Source organism: Petromyzon marinus, chromosome 17 (genome assembly GCF_048934315.1).
Source record: "Petromyzon marinus isolate PM22_M1 ecotype Great Lakes invasive population chromosome 17, UKy_Petmar_22M1.pri1.0, whole genome shotgun sequence".
In the NCBI taxonomy this organism is placed as follows: Eukaryota; Metazoa; Chordata; class Hyperoartia; order Petromyzontiformes; family Petromyzontidae; genus Petromyzon; species Petromyzon marinus.
Genome location: NC_133683.1, coordinates 14,351,125 through 14,371,113, shown reverse-complemented (window position 1 = coordinate 14,371,113; position 19,989 = coordinate 14,351,125). Strand labels below are relative to the sequence as shown.

General features: G+C 49.0%; 1 protein-coding gene across 2 annotated transcripts; it reads right to left on the bottom strand.

Annotated features, from left to right (window-relative positions):
• Positions 1 to 289: 289 nt before the first annotated feature.
• On the bottom strand, positions 290 to 19,010 carry AIDA (axin interactor, dorsalization associated). Of its 2 annotated transcripts, XR_012941913.1 has the most exons (11): positions 17,530 to 19,010; positions 15,769 to 15,838; positions 14,027 to 14,080; positions 12,606 to 12,660; positions 12,102 to 12,165; positions 9,971 to 10,089; positions 9,360 to 9,482; positions 6,849 to 6,971; positions 5,693 to 5,810; positions 5,253 to 5,399; positions 290 to 2,864 (listed from the first exon to the last, which is right to left on the bottom strand). XR_012941913.1 is itself a non-coding variant. In XM_032956054.2 (10 exons), exons 1-10 carry the CDS (start codon positions 17,634 to 17,636, stop codon positions 5,303 to 5,305), a joined length of 930 nt encoding a protein of 309 aa, XP_032811945.1. In that variant the 5' UTR covers positions 17,637 to 19,010; the 3' UTR covers positions 290 to 5,302. The 2 variants fall into 2 exon arrangements, 1 of the variants encoding a protein (XP_032811945.1); XM_032956054.2 differs by having other exon boundaries at positions 290 to 5,399.
• Between the last annotated feature and the right edge of the window lie 979 nt (positions 19,011 to 19,989).

Here is a 19,989-nt window from a genome sequence, read left to right as displayed (position 1 = left end):
GATGGCTGATATTAATTGCAACCTTGGAAGGCTGAGGTGGAAAATTAGTGTCATTGAATAGTCCATCTAATGAATTAATTTCCTATTGTCGTTATCAGCCGTGGTTGATCCACTGCTGGATTCAGGGCTCCCCACGCCGCCACCGCCACTTCTCACAGTCCCGCTGTAGAATAATTAGATTAGATTATAATCTAACCGGCACCTGCACACAAACGGATCGATCGTTGCATCACCTTGGTGGCCGTCCACTGCAGAAAACAAAAGGATTGAAGGAACGCGAATTTCCAAATGAATGTAAAAACACGTTTATTTCCGTCACAATCTTGCACATCACACAACCGATAGAGCACGATTATCGAGGCAGACCGACCCATCGTTTTCTTACAGCTCGCGGCACGCAGAGTGTTTTGGTAAAGGAGGCGGCGTTTAGGTCTCCAGCCAGCGCCGAGCTCACACTCTTGTCTCCCTGCGGTTGTGCATTTGCAATTAATGAGCGTGAACAAATTCACCGGCTCGAGGCTTCCCCGCGGTCGACCGTCCGAATCTGACAACACGGCCCCCAGCATCAGAGTACAAAGCCACGCATTCTTGTGCCGTGAAAACTCGTTGTCGTCACGTGAAGAGAGAGAGATAATGAGAGTATATTGACCATATCGGGCAGGCAATGTTATTTTAATCACAGCACGGATGTTGCGGATGCAGTCGACGGAATTAAAACCCAACAACACAACGGAATGCCGTTCAATAGCCGCGCCCTTCACTTACAAGTCAATGTTACTGATGATCCACTTTAGCATAGGCAGATAATAGCACTAATGGCTCTCTCACCTTTGGTGCAACGGATGTCCTCTGTTGTGACTTTCACTCCCCGCGATGTTTAGAAATTCCGTCTAAAATGCACAGCTCACGCGGTGTAACCTGTAAACGTACGTGGCGACTACTATCGAACACTTGACGTGTGATGTCCGTCTGGCCGCTTGAATCGCTGGTCCTTATGAACGGTTATCACCCGTGCTGCAGGAACACCGATCGAATTCCAGCCTTTCCTCATTCCTCGTGGGAACACCTCCCATGTTCAGGGCTACGTCTCTCAGACTGTTCTGTCTCATCAATACTGTTCCACCATCACAGTGCAGGCCACGATACCGCACTCACTCGCCAACCCACTCGCCAACCCACTCGCCAACCCACTCACTCACCTACCCACTCACCAACCCACTCACCTACCCACTCACCTACCCACTCACTTACCCACTTACCAACCCACTTACCAACCCACTCACCAACCCACTCACCTACCCACTCACTTACCCACTTACCAACCCACTTACCAACCCACTCACCAACCCACTCACCAACCCATTCACCAACCCACTCACCAACCCACTCACCTACAAACCCACTTACCAACCCACTAACCAACCCACTCACCAACTCACTCACTTACCCACTCACTTACCCACTTACCAACCCACTTACCAACCCACTCACCAATCGACTCACCATACCACTAACCAACCCACTCACTTACCGACTTACCAACCCACTAACCAACCCACTCGCCAAGCCACTCACTCATCCACTAACCAAGCCACTCACCCATCCACCCACTTAGCCCCTCACTACACTGCCGGTCACCTCACTTCTCCCTCTGCTTCTTCCCTCGCGCTGCTCCACTTTGGAATCCCCTCCCACCATCATCTCTGTTCACAAACTCCTATAATCGTAGCGTTGCTCAATTAAAAACGCGTTGTACACTCTCGTCTCCTGCAGCCGTCGGCGCGCTGTTTGTTGCTGCACGCTGGACACACGGCGCGCGTGCGTGAACAGCACGCGGTTCGCGAGCGGCGCTGCCGTGCTTTGAGCCAGGCTGCCCCCGTGTGGACGCGGACTGCATTTGTCCAACAGCCTGCAGCGCGCACGGTTCACGGATCCACGTGCCCGCACGGAGGCTTTCGCGATACGGAGGAGTGCAGCGACGCACCGGATTCATTAATTTTGATATGGATTATTCTTTGGTCTTTCGGTAGATATGTTCAAGCATTCGGCCTGTGTTGCGATCGAAACGTCGTAGTGTTTTTGTTATTTTCCTTGAACCTATCCACGTGACTTTACCGAAAGAACCGAAGAATATGAATTCCTGCGGTCACGAAAGCTTTAAGTCAAGATTTGATATCGATTCTTCCAGCTCCTAACGCGTGCAGTCGAAAAGGCGTGTGTCTACAGCCGTTGCATGTGTGACGGGGATTCACGCGGTGCCTCCAGGTCTGAGAGAGCAGCGGCTGCCAGCCGTCGTGGACCACGGTCCACCAATAACATCGCTGACTGAATGAACACTCGTGCGTGCGACGGACCCGCGGGCCACTTGCCACGGCCGTGCGGGCAACTGATCGTAGAATGGAATCGCGATCCTGAATCTTTACAAACCACCGATTTGCGTCGGAAGCGGAGAGCTACCATCGTACACAAACGCGGAACCTGGCCCCTGGGATGCGTTCGTTTTCTCTCCAGGTAACAAAAAAAATGTTACACATCCATACGCACCACCCATAAAAAGGAGTAAAATAACACAATAAAGTTATAATGGCACGCCCCGGAAAGGATGGTTTTACTTGCACAAGAACAGTTAAAACAGTTACGGTTAGTGGCAACACTATTTTAGTGGCAATAAAATGTGCAAATGTTTACTCGTCTCCGTTGGTGAAGTTAAGACGCCGAGAGCGTCCCTCCTTGCTAGTGGCGAGCCCACACACGGAGCCCAGAGCCCACGCACAGAGCACGGAGCACCTGGATGGAGGAACGGCGCCTACAGGAACCCCCGGGCCAGTCACCGAGGTTCCGACACAAGCGTGAACACCACGCTCCTGATAACAACAACAGCAGTAGTAGATCAGAGATAACGGGGACAGCCCTGCAGGAGCGCTCACGCCACTGCTGGCGGAGCGGCCTCCACTGGAGGCAGCTCTGGAGAGCCCCATCCAGGAGGGTGTTTGGCCTACTCTTCCACGCTGGCTGGACATCTTGCAAGTGGTGGTGATGATGATGGTATAATAGTAAACACAAAAAGGTGTTCGAGGCACCATCAGCACGACGAGAAGTCCCAACATGCTTTGCATGGCAAGATGCTGACCAAATATTCTGCACGCAAGTTGCGGCAGCCACGTGCTCAAAAGGGCTGAAAGTTTTGGGCTTTGTTTTCGGCGGAAGCATGACAACGAAGCAGCTCCATACCGTTTCCATCCTTGCGAGGACTCATCAGTACGGAATAGCCATCGTCACCTACTGCCGCCTTGAATGGCCGAGGGAGTCGTGCCACGCAGCTCTCACCCTACACGGCGCGGTACGGAAACCCCTGGGTTGTCTGCAGCGCAGAGAGAACAGCCACCAGCCAGAGGAGCGCACGACGTCGGCCTGAGACGGCGTGACAACTACGCAAGCAGGAACCGCAGGCAGTGAGCACTGTCCTGGCCGTCTCACTGGGTGTTCTGTAGTGCACATACATAGCCTGTGTGTACACACATGCCCCGCACGCACACGTACATAGCCTGTGTGTACACACATGCCCCGCACGCACACACACATAGCCCGTGTGCACACACACCCATACCAAAACCCGCCCATGACGGTGACGTCACCACGGCGCCTGTGCCAGGCCAGGTGCACTTTGAGGCCACGTGAAGTGTCGAAGGCTCGCTGACAGGTCTGGGGATAGGCCTCGGTGCCATGGGTTGGGCTGATTGAGATGACTGGCAGATGCTGTACCCCCTACTTGGTGTGTGCAAGCCAGGGTGTGTGGCGTACACACACCCTGGCTTGCACACACACCCTGGCTTGCACACACACCCTGGCGTGCACACACACCCTGGCTTGCACACACACCCTGCGTGCACGCACACTCCGCCACCGTGCAGGCGTGCGAGCGCTGCGTCCTTGCGCTGTACCTGGCGGAGGATTGCTACTGCCGTCTCGCGAGACGCCGAAAGGGAGAAAGCGAAATTATTAGGCGACTTAAATTAGCTTGACATTCAATATTATTTGTTAAACAATTTGTTTTGCAAATAATAAATAGCGAATTGGATAAATACCACGTTGCCTAACTTTCTCCCACCTCCACGTGAGAAGTTGGCAACTCGGACACACGGAGCGGGAATATAAACGGTAAATGGCACTCAATGACTACAAGCCACTATAGTTACAGTCGCTCACACACGGACACTCTAGTGCTACGCCAGAGTGCGTTTAGTGATTGGCTATTGTGCATTTGCATTGTTAATAACACACAATGTATAAAAGGTAAGAAACACACTCTTGCATCACAGTATCACATAGCTGCAATGCAACTGTACATAAATAGCGACGCAGTGCTGTGGTAAAAGGCTTTGCTCCGGAATTACTTAAGTTCTTGAATCAAGCGCCAGGGCCCAAATCTGCCCTGCCACCGGCACAATCCTAGCCGTGCCAGCGTGGGGCTACCACGGTATGGGTGGTTTTTCACTCGCTATTTGCCGAGCCGAGCCGGAACCAAACTGCGATTCGCCGGCCTCGCAGGACATTTGAATCCTGCTGGGGGGCCGAACAGGGCCAGGGGTTGGGGTTAATCGTTTCCCTCATCCTCGTCCATTGCGTGGTGCGACGACGCGAGCGGCAGCACACCGCGGGCTCTGCGGTGAACAACAACCTCACGCCTCCTGAGCCCCTGGCGCCCGGCCGGTTCGGCACGGCCCCAGCACCGCTCGGTTTTGCAGTGGAAACATAGGTACAGTAAAACCTTGGATTGCGAGTAACTTGGTCTGCGAGTGTTTTGCAAGACGAGCAAAAAATTTAAATAAATATTAATTTGATAAACGAGCGAGGGTCTTGCAATACGAGTAGTGCGTATACGCTTTGTACTGCCGAGCGTCACGTGATCACAACTGATATACGACTGCTTTGATATACGAGTGCTTTGGATTACAAAACACGTTTCCGGAACGAATTATGCTCGCAATCCAAGGTTTTACTGTATGCACTCAGTACTGGTGCTTGTTTTTAAGGCGCCATCTGGCACTGCCACTTTGTGCTGCTGCCGCCGCCGCCGCCAACAAAGGCAGACTTTTAATATTTTTTCAGTGCCAAGTAAAAAATCGGCGGCCGGCGTTCTCAGAAGGGGACGGGGTGTCAGGCTCGGGGGCCCCAGCACCTCGCCACCGCGCCGGCACGCACGCGGCACCGGGAAGCAAATCGCTCGCCGGGACAGGGAGGACCATGGGTACCGGCACTCCGCGTTCAGGGTTGCGGCAGCGAGGGGCACGGCCGTGGCGCGTCAGTCCTTGTGCAGCGTTTGGTGCAGGTGAAGGTAGAGAGGCTTCTTGGTCAGGAGGGTGAGCTTCCTCCTCTTGAAGTCCGTTGGTTTTTTGTACCTGGAGACAAACATCGCAAACAACATTAAAATGTGCGCACTCTACTGCTGCCCCCACACTCAGGAACTCCCTTCCCCCAGCCATCTGTGCTGTCGACTCCCTACCCATGTTCAAGTCCAGGTTCAATGCCTTCCTTTGTTCCTCTGCCTATCACTGATGAAATAAATACGCAGCCTGTTTCTGTGCAGAGTGGTTCATACACAACATAAAACATACCTTACACACAAACAACACACGAATACACAACACGACATAATGACACACAACACACTGATGCACAACATGGAACTCACAGCTCAATGACGACAGGGCCCGGCTTGATCTCGTCCATTTCCATGAAGGCGAAGCACTTGGTGCTGGTGAAGTGCTTCTTTGGTTTGTAGTGCTTGAACTCAAAGAAGATGGCAGCGCCTGTCACACAGAAGAATGTCGGTGGAGAGATTGAAAGAAACTGGTTAAAACGAAACTTTTATTTATTTTTTACAACCAGGCAATGCCCACTGAGGTGTGGGCTCTTATTCAGAGGTGACCTGGCCACACTTGATGATGATAGCTCATCGAAGTGGCTGATATCATCATCACACGTGGGCATTTTTAGCAGCAGCCAAATGATCTAAACGCGTATTTCTAAATGGGGAGGGCAAAACCGGGGGTTCCAGAGAAAAAGCCACGTGACCACCACGGGAAGAGAGAACACAAACTCGAAAAAAAAACAGGCTTCACCAGAGTCTGGGATCGAACCCACGACTTCCTGTTTGCCAGGCAAGGGAGATAACATCTCGCCACCGCCCAAGATTCAGCTCTTTGTTTACGTTTCATTTTATGTGGTCACGTTGGCACAGGTGACGACATTACGAGCATCTTCTTTGCTGATCACAACACCAACTTTGTTTTGTGTTGTTCAAGGACCTATAATCATCAGCCATTATCAATCCACTGCTGGATGAAGGCCTGCCCAAGCCGTCGCTATCTCGCTGTCATGTGACGTGACAATCCACCCAGCGCGTGCACACGAGGTGGCGACTCCATCGCTCCGTCTCCGTGGCGGACGTACTCTGGGCATTACACAAAGTCACATGGCTCCTACTGCCAGACTACTGCAGACTGTGTCTATGACCCCAGAAACGCCTTGGTGATGGCCTTGCACTATACGAATGGCGGGAATACCAAATATGCTAAATTATCCATTATTGCACCTTAACCTGCCGGGTGCCTCATTGGTAGAGCGAGCGGCTCGCAATCTGAAGGCTATGAGTTCAAATCCTGGCTGGGGCTTGACTCATCATCCCTCCGAGGTCGATAAAATTCGTACCACTTTGTCGGAAAGTCAACAGTGGTTGTTCAACGGAGAGACTCGACCCTCCCCCCCCCCCCCACCATAGGAATGTGGAATTTCCACCCCGCTGGCCGTTCGACGTTGAACCCCTTGCGAAGCGGTGCGAGCGTCACCCTTGGGCAGCTGCTCCACGTGCTTCTGGATCTCGACGTCCATGCCAAAGTGGACGAAGGTGTCCTCCTTCCTGGAGGCCACCGGCGTGTCCTGTACGGGGCTCAGCTCCACGGCGCTCGCGTCTGCGGGCGAGAGAGGCCGGGCGCGGTCGGCGAGCACGTCCCGGGCCCGCGGCGTGACCTTCTCAAGCAGTGGTTCTCAACCGGGGGTACGCGGCCCCCTGGGGGTGTGTGGCAATGTACCAGGGGCTATGTGCGGTGATTTATAAATGTGTAAAACTATATCATCCGCGAGTCGTTGGGGAATAGTCGCGTACAAATGTGCCAATATTAATTGACGACGATAGCATTCTAATCCGTATGGTAACCTAGAACTATATAAAAGACCTTTCTAAACTCATTGATCGTAAACAATTGGGGTTTCCAAGAGTAACCAGCGAGCGTAAACAAATGACGTCACGCACGTAAACAAATGACGTCACGCGCGCAGGGCGTCCGCTGACATTTTTTTTATTTCGCTTGCAGTTACTAGCAGCTAGTTAGAATACCTCACAAAATGGGCAATTGGTTAAAATGTAGACGTTCATTATTCATACATTGATTTCTCAGAACCGTGTTGGGTTAGGCAAGCGACTGCTCAGTTGAAATAACATTCAACCGTACAGTAGCTAAAATAAACTAAAGTAGTCATAAAAAAGAGGTTGAGAACCACTGTTCTAAAGGATAACATTGCGCTGAAAAGCGCAATAGGTCGACGAGCTAAAAGATATTTACCCCTTAAAAGGAGGGGGCGTCCATAACTCAGGAGGGAGCACGACGCGGCCAACGTTACACAAACGTTGTGAGACACTTAAAACGGAACGCGTAACGGGTACGACCCGGTTGTTTCTGCCTAGCGTTCTGCCGTAACCCTCACCCCACCATGTGTGCACGACAATCGTTTTGTCCGGCCTCCACCAACTATCGCAGGCAGTGTGTCTATCGTCTCGCGAAGCTTGATCATGAACAGGACACCACGGCAGATGAGTCAGTGTGTGCGTGGCACTGACCACCTCGCCCCCCTACGTGTGCCGTGCCGGCCTTCATAGGTGCTTGCTAACGGCACTTGCCACATGAGTTTGCTGAAGGCTATTATAGGGGGGGGGGAACTTTGTTGTTTTTTTGTGTGAGCCATCATCACAATGGTTGGAGCCGACGTGGACGGCCACGGGAACGTTTTATTCGTGACTCTGGGTGCTCGCCGAACTGGAGAACTTTAAAGGAAGAGAGAAAAAAAACGCCACCTGTGTTAAACGTTCTATTTCTTTCTTGATTTGAAGCTCTCGTGACTGCAGGAATCCATACTCTTTGGTTCTTTCGTCAAAAGTCACGTAGGTAGAAACACAATAAAATAAATCACGGCGTTTCGATCGCGACACAAGCGGTCGTCCTCAGGCGGGAAAAAAAAATATAATCCAGCAGTGGATTCTATTTCTTGACTTGACCGATCATTTATAAGGGGGGCTAAGCCCTCAACAGAGGTGGACTCTGCTCCCCTTCAGCTCCCCGACGCTACGGGGCTTGCACGCACAGGCAGCATGGGGTGTACGGTCGCGGATGAATCTGCGAGGTGTTCGCACGGAGAGCTTGTGGATATGAAAGACGTTCAGCCGTCGTGCAGCTCACACTTCTCACAGGCGCGCGTGACATCGTACTGGAAGAGTTTTAGAGAAATAAACAAACGCGCGGGCAACGCCGGGCGGAATAAGAAAACGTATTAAAGTACGCCGGCTTCCTTCAGACGAAGCTTCGCGTTTCCAAGCAAAATATACAAACGCAACAAGGAATGTAGAACGCCCCTTCACACATTCGTTGAAGAATGCGTGATGTCATAGCCAAACAGTTTATACTTGCTGCCGAGTGAAGCCTTCCTCTGCTAATGCCTTAAACAAGTATACATTCGGAGTGCGTGCAACGACACAATGATTCACCCATTAATATCAGTTCTTGAACTCAAGATGAAGATGCTTGCATATAATTGCATGGGTAATAATTCAAGTATATTCGGTGAATGTGTATTGCATCTAAACCCCGCCAAGGTGGCTCAGTGGTAGAGCGAGCGGCTCGCAATCGGAAAGTTGCGAGTTGAAAAAAATGTTTGGGGGTTGACTCAGCCCATCATCACTCTGAGGTCATTAAAATATTTACCACGTTGTGGAGCAATCAACAGTGGTTGTTCTGCAGGTAGATTCTCCCCTGCTTTATGAATGAAAAATTTCCATCACTGGCCCCGTCAACAGGCGATGAGCACCCCTTTTGATGCTCATTTGACGAGGAAATTACTTTGCATTTTGTAATACAGTTTACGCGTGGGGAGCGGTGGCGCAGTAGTTGGCGCACTGCGCTATCATCCCTGTAACCCGAGTTTAATTCCTCACCATGGCGAACATCAGTGGCGAGTGATATCCAAACTGTTTCTTTATTTTCCCCTTCACCAACCCATGAGGGAGCTACCGTGCTTGACGCCGGTACCTTTGACGCTCACGGTGATGTACGGGTCGATGCACTGGCCTGCGTCCTTCAGGCCGATCTTGTCGATGCGGATCGTCAGCAGGGTCATGCCGGGCTCAGAGGGCAGGCGGGGCAGCAGCGTGCCTGTGGAGCGGAGGGCATCAGTGTTAGGGGCACTCTCCAGAGCAATCCAAACATTTTTCCGTGCTCAATTTCTCAGGATGCTTTCAAAAGAGCAGCAGCCCCCGCATCCTGCCGCCCCGTCCCCCCCGGCATGTCCAGCATGACGCGGCTGACGGTGCCGATGACGTCACCAAGTCTGGCCCATCACATCCCATCCAGCAGCACAGGTCGAAAATAAGAGGTGATGGTTTTTATTATAACCGTTTTCGCGTTATCTAATTCGTCGAGTAATGGAACCGATAATCGGTAGAGTGGTGTCGTAAAGCGTGGGCCGCCAACGACATGCCAACGTTCGACTCGACCCTCGGTGAGGAAAAGGTTCTCCACTCCTGATCTACTATCAATGATGAGCAACAGAAGACGAGTGATGATGACAAAGACAATGATGATGATGATGCGGAAGCGCTCTTGTTATGCCTCAACAAGCCCATCGTCGCACGTGCCATTACCGGACGGACGGGCGTTGAAGACGTGGGAGGTGACGCCGCCAGCTGCCCCCACCGCGCCGTCCTCCTCCTCCTCCCCGCCCACATCGAGACTCTGTTCCTCACCAGGGGCCAGGAGCCTCCTGCAGGGTGGAGTGAGAGCCATTGCATTCACTACACCTGCTGGAGCCCACCCCATAGCTCAGTGGTGATGGGCGTGTGCACACGACCGATGGCGCAGATATGGGATGTGCAGGTGGTGCACTTGCACCGGGGCCCACGACAGGCCAGAAGAGGGCCCAGGTGCCAGAAGAGGGCCCAGGTACCAGAAGAGGGTCCAGGAAGCAGAAGAGGGCCCAGGTACAAGAAGAGGGCCCAGGTACCAGAAGAGGGCCCAGGTACTAGAAGAGGGTCCAGGTGCCAGAAGAGGGCCCAGGTACCAGAAGAGGGCCCAGGGTACCAGAAGAACGCTCAGGTACTAGAAGAGGGCCCCGTTACCAGAAGAAGGCCCCGGTTACCGGACTACTAATAGGGAAGGAAGGGGAATTATAAACTAGACAAGGGGCCCAATTTAATTCCTTGCAGCAGGGCCGATGCCAACCGTGCTAGGCCACTCCACATGGTGAACACATTCAAATCAGCGAGATGCTGCATTGCATGAGAAATTGATTTTCTTCACGAGCTTGCATCCGCACCTCCGATTATCACGATTGGCTACGTACGATGTGAAAGAAGTTCAACATACATACGCACATTCTAGATTTGAAGCTTTCGTAACTGCAAGGATTCATACTCTTTGTTTTTTTCGGTAAAGTCACGTAGGTAAAAAATAAATAAAATAAATGAAAACTAAATTATATCACGACGTTTCGGGCGCAACACAAGCGTCCTTCTTCAGGTGGGGACAACGCAGCGAAAGCGCAAACGCTTAAGCGTTTGTGAAGAAGGACGCTTGTGTTGCGCCCGAAACGTCGTGATTTAATTTAGTTTTCATTTATTTTATTTATTTTTTACCTATGTGACTTTACCGAAAAAACCAAAGAATATACATACGCACAGTTTATTTTTTTAAAAATCTGCGTCAAACACACCCATGAAACTATTTCAAACTCTTACGTAAATCTGAATTCTAAAAAATAGTGATTGTATTGGCAGTGTTGTACAAACACAAACAAAAATAAATGTCTCATCATCTCCGTCATAAACAGAGATGACTCGTTTGACTGTCCCTTTTCTACGAAGCGTGTTAATTTGCATCGTATCGCCACCGTTGTCTATTTCGTACCTCGGCACAGCGGCCCCCCACTGTCTATCTCCGCAATGCGCACACCGCCACCCCCACTGTTTGTTTAGACAGCATATGAATCAAAAAAACATTGTATATCGTGCATTAGGGTGCTCATTTGTGATGCACCGATTCGGTCAATGCGCTATGAGCCTATCGACCTAAGTTTAATTTCTGGCCAAGGCTGACGCCAGTAACAAATGATTTCTGAACCGGACCTGGGCCCTGTGCACTTTTAACGACCCGCACTGACCAGCGTGGTGAAGTATTATCATACTAAACCCCAACCACGGACATTGTGTAGAGGCCTTCATTCAGCAGTGCAAATAAATGATAATAGTAATAAAAGTGTTGTAGGCCGTATCGAGCAAATGCCCCCACTGCAGGGACAACTGCTGCCACACTGCCGGAAGGTTGCGTTTCACCACAACTTACTCTCGCTCACCAGCGTGGCTTCGCAGCCCACTGCAGGGCACCCGCATAAATTACGAGCCAGACACAGAGGGGAAAACATCACAGGAAAGGAGCAGGCTGAAAACAGGAAGTGCTACAAACAAAAACGGTGGCCAGACGGCCTCGCCCGGCCCGCGCAGGATTGGGTGTGGGCACCGTGCTCCCCGGGGTCCCCTCGCACACAAAAGGCAGCGACCATCCGGAGCACGCCGGCGACGGGGCACCGTCACAACACGGATGCGGCGCAGGGCATGCCAGCCAGTCGGCCGGCCGGCTCGTGACCCCCTCCGTTCAGTCGCTCGGTCGGCTAGCGAGCATGTCCCCGCAAATTATTTTTGTCGAGCCGTGAAATTGTGACGCATCCTCAGCAGGTGTGGGACGTCGAGGTGACGCGCCCAGAACGGCATGGCTCGTTACCTTTGGGGCAGGGGCTGAACATCAAATGGGAATTCTTTGTTGTACGTGAGAATGTTCTTTATTACTGTGAAAAGAGATTAAAGAAAGTAATGAATGTAACTTGAAAGGAGGGTCATTCATTTCACAGTGGCATGACTGTGTTGCTATGAACACAGTCATTTACAGTTATGACTTAGATACAGGGAAACAGTGACGAGTGCATTGCACTATGAACACGGAGATCTGAGTCTGCTTCCCAGCCAGGGATAACGCCAGTTGTTAGTGATATATGAACTGGTCCTGGTCTCCCCATTCACTACCGGCACTACCCAGTGTGGTGAAGAATGGCAAACAACCCCCATCTGACACAAGTTGGGGAGGCTCCAGCAGTGGGTAAAAGGGATGTAAATAGTTCCGTATATGACTATCAGCTATGACCAATCCATTGCTGGATAAATATCATTAATGTAGTATCCTGTGAGAATAAAATGCACCATGGCCAAAAGGGGAACAAACAGCACTCGCCTGGTTCCAGTTGCTTTAAATCTTCAAGTGGAAATTCTTCATTTGATTGTGTGGTCTAAAAGAGTAAAACAATATATATGAAGTTATTTGTATACCAAAGAAAAGTATCTTGAGATAATAAACAACATAATAATACATGTATTTTACATTAAATCATAGTCGTTTACACATCGTAAATATATTCTTTTTCACGGTTTACATTTTCAGCTCAAAGAATAAAATGCAGCGAGTCACTTTAAGTAGAAACAGAATGGTTTGTGTCGTCATAAACTTACTGCAGGATTATGGACTCGTATACAGTACAGGGTAGAGTACAGAAGTACAGGGTAGAGTACAGAAGTACAGGGTAGGGTACAGAAGTACAGGGTAGGGGAAAGAAGTACAGAGTAGAGTACAGAAGTACAGGGTAGGGTACAGACGTACAGGGTAGAGTACAGAAGTACAGAGTAGAACACAGAAGTACAGGGTAGAGTACAGAAGTACAGGGTAGGGTACAGAAGTACAGGGTAGGGTACAGAAGTACAGGGTAGGGGAAAGAAGTACAGGGTAGAGTACAGAAGTACAGGGTAGGGTACAGAAGTACAGGGTAGGGTACAGAAGTACAGGGTAGGGGAAAGAAGTACAGGGTAGAGTACAGAAGTACAGGGTAGAGTACAGAAGTACAGGGTAGAGTCCACAAGTACAGGGTAGGGTACAGAAGTACAGGGTAGGGTACAGAAGTACAGGGTAGGGTACAGAAGTACAGGGTAGGGTACAGAAGTACAGGGTAGGGTACAGAAGTACAGGGTAGAGTCCAGAAGTACAGGGTGGAGTACAGAAGTACAGGGTAGAGTACAGAAGTACAGGGTAGTGTACAGAAGTACAGGGTAGATCACAGAAGTACAGTGTAGAGTACAGAAGTACAGGGTAGGGTACAGAAGTACAGGGTAGGGTACAGAAGTACAGGGTAGGGTACAGAAGTACAGGGTAGGGTACAGAAGTACAGGGTAGAGTCCAGAAGTACATGGTAGGGTACAGAAGTACAGGGTAGGGTACAGAAGTACAGGGTAGAGTACAGAAGTACAGGGTAGAGTACAGAAGTACAGGGTAGGGTACAGAAGTACAGGGTAGAACACAGAAGTACAGGGTAGAGTACAGAAGTACAGGGTAGGGTACAGAAGTACAGGGTAGGGTACAGAAGTACAGGGTAGATCACAGAAGTACAGTGTAGAGTACAGAAGTACAGTGTAGAGTACAGAAGTACAGGGTAGGGTACAGAAGTACAGGGTAGGGTACAGAAGTACAGGGTAGAGTACAGAAGTACAGGGTAGAGTACAGAAGTACAGGGTAGGGTACAGAAGTACAGGGTAGAGTACAGAAGTACAGGGTAGAGTACAGAAGTACAGGGTAGAGTACAGAAGTACAGGGTAAGAGTACAGTACCTGCAGAGACTGACTCCTCACCTCCAGGCAGGCGGCAATCTTCCCGAGGATTTTCTGAAGAAAATGTAAAAACGCGATTCAAGATGAAAAAGAATCATAATAATTGTCAAATACTGTACTTACCTAGGAAAGTCTCGTCGAGTCTCAAGGCTCTTTTGCAAGAGGGTCTTGTTTTAACCTTTAGAGGCAATTTAATAGTATTAATGAGTGTTCATTAAGTGGGATGAAACCAGAGCACCCGGAGAAAACACATAAGAGTAGATAACACCCAACATACAATGCAAGCCTTGTGATGCAAGTCTCCCATGTAAGTCGTGTATCGTAAAAAAAACTTCATACAAAGACTACAACAGACTAGATGCCCTGTTCAACAATATATTACCATTGGCACAGAGAATATAAACAGTTAACAGTGTTATAGAAACCTCAAGCCAATTGTTCCCCTTCGTTTCTCATGGAAAGCAGTACACTTTAAGCACGAACAACGTCACCCCATGTGTTTTATGCCATCAGTCACTGGCCCCCAAGTGCCCCTTGCAGAGCGGCCAACTCCGCTTTGTGCACACCCATGTTTATTAATGGGTGGTGCCTCTGTCAAGCAACGAGCATGATTAGCTTGTTTTGGAGGCCTGCTGAGCTCTGTCGGTGGTCTGTCCAGGAAATAATTCAGTTTTAAGCCCCCTTCGTTGGTGTTACGCTTTTCCGCAGGGACCTCGGCCCTTTGGTGTTGCGAACCCAGCTGTTTGGCCTGTCGCATACGAGTGTCGTGTACACGTACGCATCAGCCTTCGGTCAATCCACTGCTGGATGAGGGCCTCCCTATGCCGTCGTGGGGGATATTTGATCAACTTGCACTGACGCTGGTCAGTGCAGGTTGGTGAAAGCGGGATACATAAACGTGGGGGCATAAGAGTACACTGCCCTCAAGGTCTGTGGGACTCGAGTGATTAATAAATAAATCTACCCCTTGCATCGGGGGCAGGGCCGTCCTATAAGGGGGAGAAGGGGCCCGGTGCATATCCCACCGTGTGGGCCCCCCGACGACTTCAAACAAAAGCTGAAGTATTACTTCTGGCACCGTGACGTCGAAACGCGGGGTCCCCCAAATTACGGGGCCCGGGGCGGTCGCCCAGATTCGCAGTACCCTAGGGACGGCTCCGATCAGGGGCATCTTACAGCAATCGGAAACTGTTCTGAAACCAATGAAAGGGCGGAACCCGACACAGGCATCTGTGTATAGTTATTGTATCCACAGAAAGCTTGCAACTACAACCAGTGACCAAATTACCCAGAATGCACCCGATCTTAAGCTCAGCAGGCTTGAGGTTGGACAGCTCTTGACTGAGTGACCGCCGTGCATGAACAGGTTGTGATAGGCGGTTGCAGAGTTGCACTGCGTGCTGGTCAGCAGAGGGCAGTACAGCTAAATCAATTTGTTATATGGTTCTTCTAAGTTCTCACGTCTATATTCCCTGCCTTCACCACCACCCAATGATCTGTCTGGTAAAGTATGATCGATCACACGCACACACATTACGTGTTCATGCAGTAGGCCTTCAAACTTGTGGAGACAGCTTGATTTATACAAAATGAAGCGCACAATATAAATGAGACAATATGCAAGACGGACAATACACCTCACAAAGAACAAGACTGAACACGTGTGACCAATCAATACAAATGAGACAGAACGTAGGAATCCAGATGCTGAAAACCCATCCTGCAGTTGGGAATCCTCATACCTTCTGGTCTTCAGTGAATCCCGAGCAGTTTGGCGGTGACTGTGCCTCTTTGAGAAGCTGCCTGGCAAGGCTGCAAGCACGAGACAGTCAACACGGGAAGCAATGGCATCAGTCCCTACAGTCGCTGCACCACAAACCTCCTATCGAGTAGAGTATCAACAACACAATGTACAACACATCACCACTGATGATGATGATGATAATGACGACGATGATGAGAATGGAATTCGAATTTTAATTAAACAGGTGGGAGTTCTTTGAAATGAGTTATGTTCAGTCAAAATGTAGTTATCCAGGAAGTTGTATTTGTATATGTAAATCACGGTTTATCACTCAACTTTAAAAGTGGCCTGTGATGCAGGAATATTCTTCAAGTGTGAATGATTACTGATTGTTGAGTTATTTTGTGATGGTGACTCCTGGTGGACAGGATTATTCTGTATTCTGTATTTGTGATGGTGACTCCTGGTGGACCGGATGATTATGTACTTTGTGATGGTGATTCCTAGTGGACAGGATGATTCTGTATTTTGTGATGGTGACTCCTGGTGGACAGGATAATTCTGTATTTTTCTATGAAGAGCCTCAACGAGTCTCAGGACACGAATCTTTTGTATTGTGGTACAGTATTTGGTCAGTTCCTTTATTAAGAAACAAACACTTCTGTTCACGATGTATTCCAGTGGATGGTGAATATGATAGGCACAATGATGCTGTTGATGATTGCTATTGCTGATGATAATGATGAGGTCGATGACTGCTTTCGATTTCTGATTACTGATTGTTGATGATGTTGAAGACTTCTGTTGATGATTTGGTTCATGATTATTGCCTATTATTAGTAACTATCATGATTGCTGTTAATATTGATTCACATTGCTGTTGATTTCAAAGTGTGATTATGACATTGATTTCTGTGGATGACTTGATTTGATTGTGACCATGATGATTAACTGTTGACTATATGTATTCTCATGAGTCTCTTTGTAACTGACTGATTACATCTGATCATGGATGCAAATGATTTCTGTAAATTACTTTTAACTGTTGTTGACATTGCTACAGACAATCCCTAGTAACCACACTTAAAGTTAATTACTTATGCTACGTATGTGTTTAGTTTTTATGTTGAATGTGTGGAGTTAATGTTGTTCTTGGTGTTATTATTACTTGTGTTATTCGTTCTTGTGCACCGCTACCAACGCAGTGTCACCTTATAATTTAATAGGTAACTATTCAAATAGAAATGTACAAGTGTTCATCAGGAATCATTTGAATGTTTTATTCTTATCGGGCACAATGATGTAAAGTGCAGACTCCAAATCTTCTCCACTCTATCTCCTTGACCTCTCTATGCGTGTCCTATGAAGAAGGGCCATTCCTTAAAACGTCGCCTGTTATATAATTTTCCTTTCATGACAAATATCTTAAGTTTTGTGGCTATTTATGCTCCTTGTACTGAACTCAAAAGACCCCTGCACACGACATGTTCCATCAGAGGCGATTATACAAGTAAAACATTTTCACAAATATGTGTGCAGTACTGGAGATGATGATAATGATGTTGACTTCGTATCATTGCCATCATTGTAATCATGACAAATGAATGAACTCGCCACCCTACAACTCACACACACACCAATCCCCCCATCTCACACTGACACGCGGCTACATCCATCTACACCTCATCCCAGTGTGTGTGTGTATAGACATCAGGCACCAGCGAGATCCACGCAACCAGGACAGCATCACCGCACTCACATCATGTACTCGTCCACCGCCTCCACCAGCTGGCCCCACGAGTCGAAATCCGTTGCTTTCCCAAAGCTGTCATGCCACTTCATCACCAGCTTTCCGATGTCGCCCATCCTGACTTGACACCACGGGCTGCAGAGATGCGCACAGAAGAACCGGGCGACAGGAGGACCTCAGTCGAGCGAAGGGGTCTGGGGAGGGAGCAAGGAGGATGGAGGAGAACGAGGAGGATGAGGAGGATGGAGGAGCTCGGCCGAGTGGAGTCCCACGCCTGCTCGGCCGAAGAGAGCAGAGCGGAGTGGAGCAGAGCGAGTTGCATCGGGCGGAGTTACTCCGAGCACTGCTTGTGTCTTAAGGAGGATTTGAATCCTCGCACACACGTGGATAGGAATCATAGCGTTTGATAAATGTTATGTACATTTTAAAATGTATATTACAGACCTTTGTTAATCCACTGCTGAATTAAAGACTCCCCCACGCCACGTCGCTCATGGAGTTGACCATACTTCACCACTCTGGATCGTGAAGTGGGGGTGCAAGGATCGGTTCTGATGTCACTCCCAACTGATGTTAGCCGTGATCGGGAATCGAACTCTGATGGTATTGTTCATAGCACAACGCGCTACCTCTCCATTATCATAATAATACTAAAGTATGAATGATTAAATTAGCGTTGCTCATTCTGTTGCCGGTTCAGACACTGGGATATTCCACTTTCGCATGACGAGACCATGTACTGAGCTATTTCCTTAGTGTGGCCCATGTTGATTGTTCACAATGTGGTGACTGTTTTATCGACCCTGAAGAGATGATATGCTGAGCCGACCCACGTCCGATAATAATTAAACTTGAAAGTTGCAACCTACGATTACTTTCTTCCGCCGCTGTTGGCTTTTGTGTGTTATCGCTTCTAAATTTGCTATTTTGGAAACCCATTGATCTTTCCATCTCTTAATTAACCCTGAGCCCAGTGCCTGGGTTTAAACCCCACTGAGATGTGAATGTGCTCATGGTAATTATTCCTACGCACACAGCCAAGCTAAGCCGCCTCTGTCAATAGTGATTCTGGGAATTCGTTTGCATTAATGAGAAAGATCGCCGGGGCTAATGACAGTGGCCACTGCTTTGTGGTAAAATTAGTATAAGTGCAGGTTTGGAGGGGAGTCCGTGGAGGCTGAGATGGAATCATGGTTAAATTAGCCGATGCTGATGAGATCCTAAAGGTCGAAACCGGTCCAGAGTTTGCTTGTGTGAACACATTCTGGATAGCATTGGTCTGGAAAATCCTTTGGTTTAATGGATTCCAACATATTTTGTGCACATATTTTAACGGATGTCTTTATTTGAGAGGGGTTGAGTTTAAAGACTGGGACCACGATGAAAGACTTGAGTTTACATTGTGGCTCTTGGCACCACCCAAGCTATACCACGACCACGGACACGAGGGTTCAATGCATGGCAAATGTTTGTTTAACGGTCAATTAACAGCTCACCGTGTAGCAGTGGCATTTCTTAGCAGTATTAAGAGCATGGGAATGAAAGATTTCCGGTGTAAATTACTGTGCACTTCTTTGATTATCTACGTAGCGTCGTTGCTGGCATCACGATGCCAAAGATGTATGGGATTTACAACCACAGCTTTGAAATTATACGTCTGGATCATGATACCGTATAATACTGCAGTACCTGCGTGCTCAATTATCACGCCGTAAATAGTGCTGTGGTTCACTCTTGCATATGCTGTGCAGTCATTAAGAAAAGTGAGCTGAATTCCCACGGCATCAGCATTTTTTGAAGCAGATGAGTCGCACAGTAGTCTTGGACTCAAGGCAACGCTTCCTATGCAACGCCTATAGCTACAGCAGGTCGGTGTACAACTTAACAATACATTGATCCTGGCTAGTGTTTAAATGCAGTGTTTCGGCGATAATTTATTGGACAAATTACACAATTTACAGTTATCTAAGGAATGACATAAATTGTCGTATTCAATACAACATAAGCATACCCAATATCAGCTTAATGAGTTTTTTCATTGAAAAGAAAAAAAACTGGCCATGTATTTTAAGTGGGTTTAAAAAGGTTAAAAAAGAGGTAACATGAACAAAGCACATCCCAGCCTCGACTACAAAGCTCTCATGACATGTTCACGGTGAGAATTCTATCTCATGGGCAAACAAGCACGTGGACTTCTGGTCTCCCTGCAGGGCCACGTGGGGGCCCGTGCACGCGCCGAGTCCTCCTTAACGCGAGCTGCCCTCGGCTCGCCTCCTCATTGGCTGCCCGCGCGGCGCGTGCGCTCGATCCTTGTAGCCGATTGGACGAGCGCAGGGCAGCGCTTCGTCGCGGAAGCCACCGGGGTGGGGGGTGGGGCGAGGCTCGTGGCTGCAGTACTCATTATAGACTGTATGTCCATAATACTGCACGTGTGCACTAAATTATTACCAATCACTGCCGATTTGTTCC

What these genes read in the sequence shown, in the direction of transcription:
- AIDA (XM_032956054.2), bottom strand. Translation starts at nt 17,636, where the DNA reads ATGGGCGACATCGGAAAGCTGGTGATGAAGTGGCATGACAGCTTTGGG. An exon ending in TTTAAAGCAACTGGAACCAG is followed by an intron (nt 12,166 to 12,605) that starts GCGAGTGCTGTT and finishes CTCTTTTCACAG; the next exon opens with TAATAAAGAACATTCTCACG. An exon ending in CGTGGAGCAGCTGCCCAAGG is followed by an intron (nt 5,811 to 6,848) that starts GTGACGCTCGCA and finishes TCTGTGTGACAG; the next exon opens with GCGCTGCCATCTTCTTTGAG.